The 13,197-nt window shown below is 42.0% G+C and overlaps 1 protein-coding gene across 1 annotated transcript in view; it reads left to right on the plus strand.

The window, feature by feature from the left end:
* Window positions 1-768: 768 nt before the first annotated feature.
* LOC147662666 (pepsin A-like) overlaps window positions 769-13,197 on the plus strand; it is a 114,879-nt gene continuing 102,450 nt past the window's right edge. The window contains exon 1 of the mRNA XM_086950997.1: window positions 769-939. Coding sequence (XP_086807123.1) covers window positions 887-939 — 53 coding nt within the window. The 5' untranslated portion in view covers window positions 769-886. The remainder of the gene's footprint in view (window positions 940-13,197) is intronic.

Genomic DNA, 13,197 nt, shown 5'->3' on the forward strand with positions numbered 1-13,197 from the left:
GATGGTGGTGTAGTGGGTGGCATGGATGGTGGTGTAGTGCGTTGGCATGGATGGTGGTGTAGTGGGTGGCATGGGTGGTGGCATGAAGGGTAGCATGGTTGGTGGTGCAGAGGCTTTCATGGAGTGTGGCGAGGATGATGGTGTGGAGGGTGGCCTGTGGCATGGATGGTACCATGGAGGGTGGCATGAAGGGTGGCGCGTCTGTTCTATCCCCCGCTGGGGTCCAGCACTGCCACATTAAGTGGGGCCCATATGGTCAGAAAGCCTTCTGTAGGCTAAGCCTTGGATAGGGCCCATGATGGAGTTTAGTGATAGGCTGGGGCCCCGGTGGGGCGGGCTCTGAATGAGCCCCGTGCGTCTCTAGGGCGGGCGCCTTACCAAGCAGACAGGGGCTAGTTGTGGTCCGGCGGTGGGGTGTGTGCCCTCTGAATACACCATTAGCTCCATTTCAGACCATTTTGATGTGCTTGTATGCTCCCCTCCCTGGAATGGTGCTCCTCTGACTCAGGGACAGGAGTTCCCGCCTCTGTTAGAGCCTCGTGCCAAGGACCCTCCCCGCCCCTCCCATGGGCACCCGTCCTTGCATGCGGCCCTTGCAATGTTTTGCTGTAACTTCCCGCTGAGCATGTCCACTCTTATCACAGGGTTGTTTGAATAAAACTAGACATTTTTCTTTCTCTGCTCCCTGAAACAAACACACCAGGCGCTTATCAGGAGCCACCTGCGTAAGTTCCGCGTGGCTCCGGCTCTCACCTCTTATCGGGCAGTGAGAGTCGTTTGAAAGGCAGCGAGTGCTGCGTTAAAAGCAGTCCTGCCTGTGCCTGGCTCAGAGTCCGGGCTCAGAGGGCCTCTCTCCTCCACCAGGGTCTGGACATTGCACAGAAGCATGGAGTGGCTGCCGCTTCTGCTGCTCGTGGCCTCTGCTGAGTGCCTGCTCAAGTAGGTGAACCCCTGCTCCATAGTCTGCTATGCTTACCCTTGCTCTGTGCATGTGTGTGCAGGAATATATCTGTGTACTGGAATCTGTGTAGATAACTCCAGCCACGAAACAGCCTAGTGTAGGGGGTAACATAACATGAGGTGCCACTTGTAAAGCGCACGCTCACCTGCAGGCATCTTGGCGTTAAATAACAGATGTTTATTGTTACACAATGGTACTCATTTTATCAACCATGGAGGGATGAAAGGCTGAGTGAACACCGCAGGATTTGAACCTGTGGTCATGGGGTCGAACACAGGCTCCTTTAGTTGACACATTAGTCCACTGATCCACCAGACCTGGCTGATGAAAGAAGGGTGGGGTACATCTCGACAGGGGGTATGAGGCTCCAGCATTGGGGTTTAGGACTGGCAGAGACCAGGAGTGGGGGCACAGAGAATGCCGAAGGGTGGTGGTTCTTTAACTTGTAATGACTGCAGCTCCTTTCACCGTTCATGTGTGAAGGTGTGCCCACTTGGTGGTGTTAACCTACTTTCATTGATTCAAAGTCTTTCATTTATTGTGTTTTTGTTTCTTATTTGGGTTAATAGATCTAACACTTCTTCACAGCTGCATCAGAGGAGTGGTAGAGAGGGTAGGGAGACCGGGACGACCCAGAGCAGTGTGCTGGTGAAGTCCTTAGTCACAGTGGCAGAATGTGGGCTGAAACAAATAGACGTGTTTCGACTTAAATCTCAATTGTGGATTCCAGCCTTGGAGGGGGCGGAAGATGGTGCCAGTCTAGAGGTGTCACTGGTGGACTGAGAAGGTAGGTCCACGACCAGAACCTGTGCGATCCACATGGGTCTGGACCCTGTGAGTTCTGCTGTGTGGCCACCTGGAAGGAACAGGGTAGGAGCATCCTTCCGTAGGGAGGGGGGGGGCAGAAGAGGAAGCCCCCTCAAGCAACCCCACACTGGCATATAGTGATCTAAGTCACTTTTCTTCCTTTGTACTGAGGAGCCCAACCTTCTCTCCTTCTGGCACCTTGGAAGGGTTTGGACCTTCTCCTGTCTTCCCATTGTACTGGAGAGAGTACGAGGATGCTGCTTGGGATGGGATCAAGTGAGGATACATAGAACTGTTACCAATACCAGCACCTCAAAAACAACAGACAATCACCTATGCCCGGTTCCTGGTGGACCTTTAGTTTAACCCATGATGTGATTGCTTCAAATTTGCCTGGGTTTTGTTCTTGCTATTCAAAGTATTCTTAGGGCCACATCTACAAAAGATTTCAGCGCCTGCAAATGGTGAATCGGGCCATTTGCGACTGCTAAATAGCCTTTTCACAATGTACTAACACTATTTTGTGATTCAGTCACTTATTACCAAAACGCAAAGTAGGGTTTGCAAGTCTTTATTAGTAAAAGGCATGTTAATGGCGTTCCTTCATAACTGAGAGTCGCAGGGGCTTGTAAGAGCCTGTGACCGCAATGCAGTCGCAAAACAGTCATACTTTACAGAATCTGTGAAGGAGGTGGTAAACTATTGACAAATGGGAAGGGGTCCTCAACTGACCCATTCCTCGTTGTGAATGTGGGGGCCAACATTTTTTAAGAACAGGCATTGGTCCCACAGACCACTGTCTACTCTTGAAAAATTAAAAGGAAACTTTTAATTTTTCTGTTTGAAATCATCCCGTTTCCCTTTAAGGAAAGCGGGCTGCATTTCAATTAAAAAAAAATGCTTTAAAAAGCAATCATAGACATTGTGGTCTGCTGACCCCAGATGGCCACCATCCTTGTGATTACTGGCCACTCCCAATGGGTTGCAAATTGTGCCCTGCCTCATGGACATTGATGAGACAGGTACGTTTGCGACCCATTGGGAATCACAAACAGTGTCTGAGAAACAATAGTAGATTGCATTTTGTGAGTCGTAAAAAGTTGCAATTGGGAACTCTCAAAATGTAGCGGTCATACGTGTAGGCCTTGATTTTATATTTTCTTTTGTACATTTTTTATTTGCAAGTTTTATAAATCTCTATGGGTGGCAGTTATATTGGATCAGAGCATTAAAAATAATTAAGAAGTAAAGAGGGAAAGAGAGTGGAGGAAAGTTAGAGTCCACTCGGATGGCTTGTAACCATGATCAATGTTCTTCAGTCAGAACCCATAAAATCTGTGTGAGCTTCAGTTGAAAGAAAGAGCAGGAGTCGAGTTCTCAGAAGCTTCTGGAAATGCTTGTGAGTGGTTGTGATCTCAGATTGAGATTGAGGGTGTACCACACTCCAGTTCCTTGAAATCCCAGAAATAATCTTTGTGGGTGGTGCAGAGAACCCTTCCTATGATCCTAGCATCAACTAGAAGTCTGAGTGGGGCTTTCTCTGGTTTGATGTGGTTGCATTTCCTTACCTCCAGGCATGTCCTCCCTATCTGGTCATTTAGCCTTTGAACCCTGGCAATACATTTACTTAGGTGGCTCGGGCATGCTAGTAGAGTCAATCCAGCCTGGGATTCTTCAAATGAAGCAGGGGTGGAGATTTATAACCTTACCTATGGCTTTGACATGACAAGCAAACAAAAGTTCAGAATGTAAAAAATATTTTACTGTCAAGGAGGTTGGAGGAGATGTTCTATGACCTGGTGTTCAACAGAAGGATTCAGAAGATGAGGTGGTTGCAACCACAAATAGAATCTCAGGGCTATCCCCAGCTCTACAGAGATCTCTCATACAGAAGAGCTCATGGTTCAAGTGAATTGTGAGGGTCTTCTGCGAATGTGGCATTGACCTAGTAGTTGCAAAAATGGATGTCTGTTGATAGTGAACTGAAACCCAACAAGGATGATGCGTGGGCCCACCTCAGACACAGAGGGTATGAAGGATCCGCCTGACACGATCTTTCCACAGTAGTTGGTAAGAAACGGCTGAGTACAGGAGTGCGATGATCCGGCTATGACATTATTCCAGCCTTCTCAACAGGAGCGTGTTGTCCACCGTGTCCCCTACGATGGATAGGTCAGTGACTTCAAGGGCTGTTGGTCATGAGAAGATCTATGTGCTCTGTGTGCCGTCCATGACCTTGACTTGTGCTTCTCAGTCACTTGAAAAGGTCACAACAGCAGGAATCATGAATCAATCGTGGCATTTTTCATGAGCACACTACCTAGAAAGCCTCTTGATTAGATCTCTGAAGGTCATGTGAGTTCATCTTTTTGAAAGATTGGCCAACATTTCAGCAAGAGCTTATTCAGAAAGTGGAACCTTAATCTAAAAAAGGAGTATGTATTACAAACAGGATTTGGCAAATTCAATAGGTCTTGCCTTTCATTTAACAATATTAATTCAAGTCATTACTATGTGTCCCTCTACAGTCAGAAGCAGCAGCTTGAAGTCTTCAACAGGGCCGCAGTTGCTCAAAACTAGAGCCCCCCTCTAGTAAAAAGCAATTGCTAAAAATATCTTTGACAGTGTTGCAATACCCCAAGTCATTGCTTGAAGCCCTTCTGGAGTCAAACTGAACTTCTTGACAAGACTTTATCAAGGCTGCAGCGCCACAAGCCGCTATTAAACGCCGCTCTCCAGTCAGATCCAACTTCTTGAAGTCTTTATAAGTCTGAAGTTTGCCAAGTCATTACTAGGTGTCCCTCTCAAGTCAGTTGTTCACAAAGCTGGGGGTGAGTGGCTTCAACATCATTTACACCTTTGTTATTCCAGTGGATTGTACTCGGTTTATGATGAAGATGCCTCCAACTTTCCCAGTGTTGTCTGCGATATTATCAGCGATGCCATTGACCCTGTCATGAATGATGCAAACTCTTTGTGGCTCTAAGCGGAGCGTGGTGGGGGCACACGTTCTACTCAATTCAGTAGACTCTAGCTGGTGAATTTCAGTACATTTTTAGTTTAACATGTTACATTTTAACTGACATTTTCACCTAACTATAGCATCATTTTAACTTTTTTTACTTTTAGTGAAATCAGGCCCTACGTGATTGACAAAAAAAAACCTATATGTATGTATTTTTTAAAGTTTTTTGTGGAAAACATGAGGCTAGCAAGATCCCTAAATCTGTCTTTAGGCCAAACCTAATACGTAGCTGTGAGCTATATGTCCCAAATTTGCTTCAAGACCCAAGTCCATTTGCAAGACATTAGAATATTAAGGGTGCCGAGCCCAAGGCGCACTCACAGCTTGCATACAGGTGGCTCATCGCAAACATCAGTTGCCCCAAATATTCGTAATAAACCTAAAAGCACCAATTTAAAAAAAATCAGATTGGACAGGACACTGCCGGTAAGTTTGCAAGGCTTACAACAAATTAAAAATGGGTACTATTGCAGCAATGTCCATTGTGATATTCCAATATTTGATTTTTTATTAATATTTTTTCTATGTGTACAAATGAAGTGAAACTTGATAAAATTATCATACGGTTCTTATGTTGTAAAAAACACACAACAGGGTTAATTACCTTGACATGACATAACAAACAGCAGATGAGTCCTCAGCTTTGCTGTTAGTATTAGGACTCAGTGAAAATGCTGCCCTGTCATGCACTTCTACCTGCCTCCATTATTTATTAAAAAAAATCCCTGAAAATTAGATGTAAAGAGGGCTCAGTATGTGGTGCATGCTACCTTGTTGGTATGGATCAAGCAAGTTTTTTTTCTAACCTTTCACTAACCCCCCAAAAATTCTGTGCACCAAAATGTAGCATATATAAAGCACACAATCATCACTTGTGGTTTAAAATCTGATTTATTTTACTGTTACCTAATCAAATGCTATTTATTCAGGACTGCCACAAGGGCCATGTTACATCATGTGTTTACATAGGTATAAGCAGACTTGACCTCTTCCTCTTTGAGGTAGATAATGTGGCGAGACCACTAGGTGGCGCTAACTACAGTAGCTTCTTTTTCCCTAGTGTACGTAATCGGAGAAAGCAGTGAGAAAGGGGAGGGAATGCAAAGAAAACCCCGCCTAAATTCAAATGGTGTGAAAAGACGCATTTTACTCTGTAATGCACCATCTGCCATTTTTTCTTTACCTCCTTTCCTTGATTCTACATGGCCAACAGCAATTTTAGACAGATGAAGTAAAAATAAAAGACAAAGGGGCAGATTTACAAGCACCATGCGCCGCCGGTGCATCACGTTCCGTGACACACCGGCGGCGCAGCCTGCTAAGGGATATTTACAAGCACAGGTAAAGTCACCCTTGGTGACTTAACCTGTGCGCGTAAATATTGCCCCTGTTCATGCAACACTTTGCGTGTTAGGGGCGGTACATGGATGTTGCTGTGGGTGCAACACCCATGTCCACTGATGCATTTCCAGATTTACAAGAATTCGTAAACATGGAAATGCATCCGTTTACTATGCCACCATAGGGGTGGCGTAACCAAGCAAACGAGGAGAAATGTTTTCATTTTTCCTCTTCTTTTTTCCTCTTTCAATGCGTGCTGCATTCTACAGCACGCATTGAAAGAGGAAAATGCCTGTACTGATTGTTTTCGTGCAGGAAGGGGCCCCTTCCTTCACAAAAGCAATCTCCCCATGGAGCAGGCACCCTTGCACCATGGTGCAAGGGTGCCTGCACTGGCACATGGCAGCTGTTTCTGTGCCAGGACAGGGGAGAACACAGGAATGTGACATTTCATTGTAGATATGTTGCATTCCTGTGCTCTGAAAGTGTCGCAGCGTGGCGCAGCCAAAGGGCTTGCGGTGCCGCGCTGCGGCACTTTCTTGTTGATCTGCCCCAAAGTGCATTGAAGTGTCAGTGTAAACAAACAATGGAAACGCCAATAGGATCTCAAGACCTATTTGCTCTGCCATTGTTTGTCAAACGGCCGGGCCCACAAGCTCTAGACTTCCTCTTGAATCACAATCAGACGGTTCTTTTTAGCAGCATGCAAGCGTTGAGGGGAGAAAGTCGTTATTATAGGCAATCAATTCAAAAGGAATTTCTCTGAACACATAGTAACCACAGACAACTACGTAAGGTTAGTAAATTTATTACAAAGCCAAAAATAACTGGACATAAAGACACCTCAAGATGAGAGTGTAGAAATACATTGAAATCAGCATAAAGCCAAATCTGCGCGTTCAGTTTGATCAGTGCAGAATAAACAAAACAATTAATTCAAGAAACAGGATACAGTGTCAGAGAGCATGAGTCTAAATTTTCCTGCATCAAGGCAGATGGTGCTTTCCCTACTCCCAACAACACAAGATTGAAGAGAACTTTCCCAGGACCCTGTGCTGGCCACGCCATCCGCTCTGGGTACTGTCCTAAAGGTATTTTTCCATGGGACAACAGTGTTCTTCTTCCCGTTACATTCGTCCTTTGTTCCCCAGGCTTTTCCTGTACGAAGGACAACGGCCTCCAGGGAAAATGAGTTACAGGCCTACAAGATGTGGCTAACATAAGGAAATGACATGTGAGCTTTACAAAATTGCATAGGAAATTAAGGCACTTTTGATTAATGCATTTGCCTACATTAACCCCTTCGATGCTTGTGACGGAACCATTCCGTCATGCCTCACGGTTGAGCTGTGCGGATGACGGAATGGTTCCGTCACAACCACACCCAGGAATAGAATGTCCAGCACCGGGGGGAAATCGGCGCCACACGCAAGGTGTTAAAGTGACATGATTAATAAACACATTTAGTACATGAATGATGATGAGTTACATAACACGTGTTTCTTCACATTAATAATTCTGCCAGTTACTTTCACTTTCTACGTTAATTTTCCAAGTTACTATTTAATGGTCTGAACACATCACGTCTCATGTTATTACATTTTGAAATCCTAACACTTCACGTTAATATGACAAAGGATTATATGAGGGTGCGCTCTACACGTGTGATTATAATGCACCCTACAAATAAACATTATTTTCTGCTACATCAGTTGTTTGGAATCCCTGTCCTTTTCTACATGTATTCTGTCTTTTCACATTTTTCTCTAGAGGTATTTTGTAACGTAAAGTTTGATATTATTACCGCACATAATTATAATATCACTTTAACCTTTGTTTTTTTCAGTGGCCTTCAGGGTGTTTTCTTAAATGTAAAGTAAGATCTTATTATCATACCTAGTTATAACATCACTTTACCCTTTGTTTTTTCTGCGAATTTCAATTTGTTTTGTAAAGTAAGTTACAATTTCTGATCATGACGTTACTTCAACCTTTTTTTCAATGAATTTCTATTTTTTGTTATCATATTTACCCAACACTATCACTGAGCATACCTTTCAATCATGCAGAGTAGATTATAGGATGCAGCACTTGACCTGCGGCCAGTCCTGCACCCAACCCCCATGGATGGACAACCCTACAGGGTAGCCAGCCCCAAACACACACCCATACCACATTTCTATTGCACCCACGCCACAAAAACAAACAAAAAACTGTTATGGCCCCAAAGGGCAAACGAGTAAGGGTAGGCCTATCCTGCCCCCTTGTATTTTTTTGAATCAGGATACTGGGACTGAGTCCTCGATCCCCTAATGTTGCAGTCAACAAGTTAGATTGCTCGATCCCAAGGGACCTTACTGGCCCCATGTTATTGAAGAGGTTGATAGGAAAAAAAAACCTCTTAACCAATCAGAATGCTCTGTTCCTTAATTTGCAGAACTGCAGGGGGCTAACTATCAATATATCACTTGAATTTGAACCTTAATTTCTGAAAAATGCCTCAAACCATTTACAGCAAATCATGAAAAGCACACATTGTGAGTAAAGATTTTGCCTTCTGACAAATCTGGTGTAATTCTGTTAAGTTTTTTCTGCAATTCCTATGGGAAATTGCATGAAGAAAGGCGTGGACAAATTCATTTTGGAACCCCTCTTTTTCCCAGCCCTTGCTTTATGGATCAGTACAAAACATTGCATGAGCTGAGGTAAATGAACATTTCTGGAAAGCTTTGTAAAGATTGGTCAAACAGTGCCCAAGTTGTTAGCAAAACAAAAACTCTCTTGCTATGGAAAATCTGACCTAATTTTAGCAACACAGTGGTGATCCTCATGTGAGAATGTCTGTGCTGGAAAGTTGATTATTGGTAGAGGTAAATGTACATCTACCTCTGTCAATAAGGCAACTTAATCAAACCAGGGCTCTGAATTGGTCTCAGAAATGTTTGTTTCATGCTCAACCCTTGGTAGCTTGACTGCAAGCGGGCAGGCTTAACTTCAGAGATTGGTATGTAAAGTTTTCAAAAACAACAGCAATTCAGTAGATATTTAAGGCTCAACAAACAATAAATATCCACCACTAATTTATAAAGATAAGAAACATTTTTAGCTTTAAAATGACACCAAAATAAAACCAAACCACTGTAGGAAACAAGAGATATGAATTTTTAAAGATTAAACACTTTCTAGTGCTTAGAAACCAATAGTGCCACTTCTGGAAATTTAGTCGCCTCTGACCGGGACAAAGTCAAAGTTTAAAGCTGACCGTGATGGAGCCCTTGTTGGATACACCAAGCATGAGCCTGGCTAATCCACTTAACTAAAGGCTGAAAGTCTTACAACTTCTAGTCTGTACATTTTTGAGTAGATTCAACAATAGCATATTGTTGGATTTATCAATACCATTCTACTGAGTCCTTGATACATATTCTATTGACTTCCCAGTCTTCAGTTATTATTCAATAACTTCTTGCCATGTTAACCTCTGGGGCTGGGGGTCTTCAATGGAAGAAATGAACGGGGTAATTGCTCCAACACCAAGGGCTTATAAACATGTCTTATAAGGACCCTGCTTATATCTACAGGACCCCCACCCTTGGAATACCTAAGTAAGACTCTAGGGGTTCTGAATATGTCAAAATATTGCAGATCCCCACTTCACAGTGCTCCTAACACAAAAATCTTTTTTGGGAAACACTTTACTACAATATGGGAGTGAAATGGGCAATTTCACTAACCCCAGGGTATATAAAAAAATTCTATACGGATCCTCTTTATAAGTACCTGACCCCCAATCCCCGAAGACACATTGGGGCAACCCTGGCGGCACCTAATATGCCCAAACATTGTAGTTTATTAATTTCTGAGTGCCCCTTATACCAAATTCAAGTTTGAACACAATTTGCATTTTAATATCAGTCCTGCAACACAGGGTTGCTTTTAAACTGACCTCGGGCTTCAGCAGTGCACACATGCAAGTGCAGAAAGGCTACTGGACTCTAACGTGTTATGCCCTATTACATACTAGGGACTAAAAGGAAGGATCAACCCCCCTGCCCTAATATTTACTAGGGCCTTATAGGGGAGGTCATGCCAATCATAGGGGTACCCTAACTGGTAGTGTACCCTAGTGTATGTAGGTGCCTTCACTGTATTCAATGTAGTGTGTTTTCAGCATAACATTGGCCCTGGGTCTGGTTAGAGAGAGTCCAGGGTTAGTCAGTTACTACCAGTACCAGTCAGTGAAAATTTGTGGGGCACAGGATGCGTTGTAAAGACCTGCGTAATATTACAATTCATTGTAAAGATCAAAACTTTGTAATTCTGCGAGGTAAAGGCATGCTATATAAAGCCCTTTGTTGTAATGTCTGATATTCGTCTTTGACATTAAAAATATATGGGACCTATTCAAAAAAGGAAAATTTACACATGATTAAATCTACACCTGTAAATGTACTCTTATACCTTGTAGTAAATGTACCACTTTTGGCTATTTTCCATTTCCGAGTGTCCATGTACTACAAAGTGTAGACTTGCATCTCACCACCCCCTGAAACAGGGACAGGAGTAAAACTTAAATTTACTACTAGTACCTTTTCACAAGTAAACAGAGGTCTCCGCAATTGGGGCACAGATCTCCATGTGAAAAAATAAAGAGAAATTTAAAAAAGTTTAGTCAACAGAAGATGATACTGCTCATTTATTGGATTGTGATGAAATCTTCTGCCAACATGTCTGTATGAAGAGTAACATCCTTGGGCTAAAAGAACGTATCATAAATATGCTCCCCTGGTTCACCTCACTCCGGTGGCAATTTATCACAGTAGCTTGCTTGTTTTAAATATAAAAAATATAACACCTACATTGTCCAATTCTTCTAGTGTCCCAGGACATAATCCGAGCACATCATCCATAATCATTCACCCAATTTCTTTTGATTTTGGTGCTCCACTCTGGAGTCATCATCAGATGTTTATTTTCATAGTAATGCACAATGATATTTGCATATGGAGGGGCCATGTAAGTGCCCATGTTAGTACCCATGACCATCCCAATGGTAAATAGACAAGTTGTCCGATGAATGCGGCTGAGTGGAACAAGTGGGTTTACAAGTTTGTAAAGGAGAAAATAATCAGACTAGAAGTAGAAATGTGAACCCTTCATTGTAAATAAGAGTATGATGGTGATGCAGCTCTTGCAAACAATCAGTCGATATGACATTGAGGAACAACAGGACTAACACTATTACCAATAGATTAATGGTGACTGCCTCTTTAAAATGGATTCCAAAGAAAGAATACCAGGACTACTTGACAATAGTAAATGCCAGTCATTGAAAGACAAGGGGAGCAAAATGAACCTCCTAGAGAGGGAGATTATTGTGGAGAGGTGAATACTAAAGTTGAGGAAGCATTTATCAAGTATTTGAGGTATACTATGAACTCAAATTAAAAAAACACAGCTGGTAAGTTACAAAGTAGGACAAGTATGCAACTTTTTGAAACTAATAGTTTACAATTTCTTTTGTATTTATATAACATGTTTTTAATAATCAAAACCCCCAAATTACTACAGGGGCAAACGTAGCACTGGAATGAAATGTATCAACTGTTAACAACAACTGATCAAACGTAATAAGAATATTTTATATAAAATTGGACCACTTTTCTCATATACTACAGAATGCTTGATTTACTCTGGGAAATACCACAACATTGAATGAAGTTAAAAGTCTATGGTGTGATACAGACACAAACACGGTACCAGTGAAACCAGCAACCAATTTATAATTAAGTATACAGCAGATATGTTCGTAATGAAAATTGTCTCAATGATATTACATTAACAATGTCAAAGAGTTCTGCCTTGGTTTCCTGATCATACGCGGTTAGGGATTGCTGGCTCATGACTAACACAGGAATTGTAGTAATTCCTTAAGTTCTTCTGTTTCAAAAGATGAATTCACCTTCTCCTGGAGGCATCACATCTCTTCATGAAAATATTGGGGCTTGGAGAACAATTGTCTTTAGATCCACTGATTGTTCAATGTAAATCGTTCCAGTGGCTGACGCAGTGGATCTCGAATGTTGTTTGAGCTTGTAGTGAGAAACATTTCCATTAGAAGTGAGCTGGTCATACTTTCTGGCACCTTGCATGCTGCTTTTCACTGTGAAGGTCAATTTTCAGTGTTATGTAGTGATGGTCTGAGATACTGGTGAGAAGGGTGTTGCCACAATCTAAGTGCTCTAGGACCAGAGCTTGAAAGACCTGACTGAAGTCTGGTTCAAAGTGGGTTATGTGTCAGAACATCATATACCAAAATATCATGACATAGATAAATATTGTTTGCAAAATATTGTCCCATTGAGACATCCAGAAAGAGAGGTTCCTTCTTGATCTAGAGTCTGAGGAAGGTATTTCTAGCATTGGAGTTAGGAAGAGTCAGTATCTCTAAGAGAGGTAATATGACCAATAATCATTTAAAGGCAAGAATTTAGGACTTGCCATGTTTAATTACTGTTTTCTACTTCTCTGAGTTGGAGTTACTTTTTATCCCATGTCCATTTAGTGTTAATCTTTCACAAAGCAAAACATGATAAGAAAAATATAAAACTCAAAATGTTATTTTTTTTATTATCTAAACCACCTCTTTTTGAAATTGTTTGGATGTTTTGTAAAATACTCACATATCTTTATGCAGTCACTTCAGAGTACAATGAAATTAACTGGGTAGACAACATAAGAGCATATAGGGAAGTTAATAAGATCTTATAAAGTGCACTGTGTGAAGGTGGACAGTTAAAGCACAAGCAAATAACATGTTGAATAAATGAGTTTTTAACGTTTAACAAAATATACTTTGAAAAGTAACTGATTACAAATAAAAGGAAAGGAATTCCATGGGCCAGAAGAAAGAAAGCTATGTGGCTCAGTTTGGAACGTTTGAAATAAATGCATTTAAGGAGTGAAGCGATCTAGGCAGATTATTTTACGGCATAATAAAAAGTCAATTTCCATTAATGGAATAGTGTAGCAAGCATAAAACCTGAAAAGAGTCTACGTTTAG

The sequence above is a fragment of the Lissotriton vulgaris genome, unplaced genomic scaffold (assembly GCF_964263255.1).
Source record: "Lissotriton vulgaris unplaced genomic scaffold, aLisVul1.2 SCAFFOLD_275, whole genome shotgun sequence".
Classification (NCBI taxonomy): Eukaryota; Metazoa; Chordata; class Amphibia; order Caudata; family Salamandridae; genus Lissotriton; species Lissotriton vulgaris.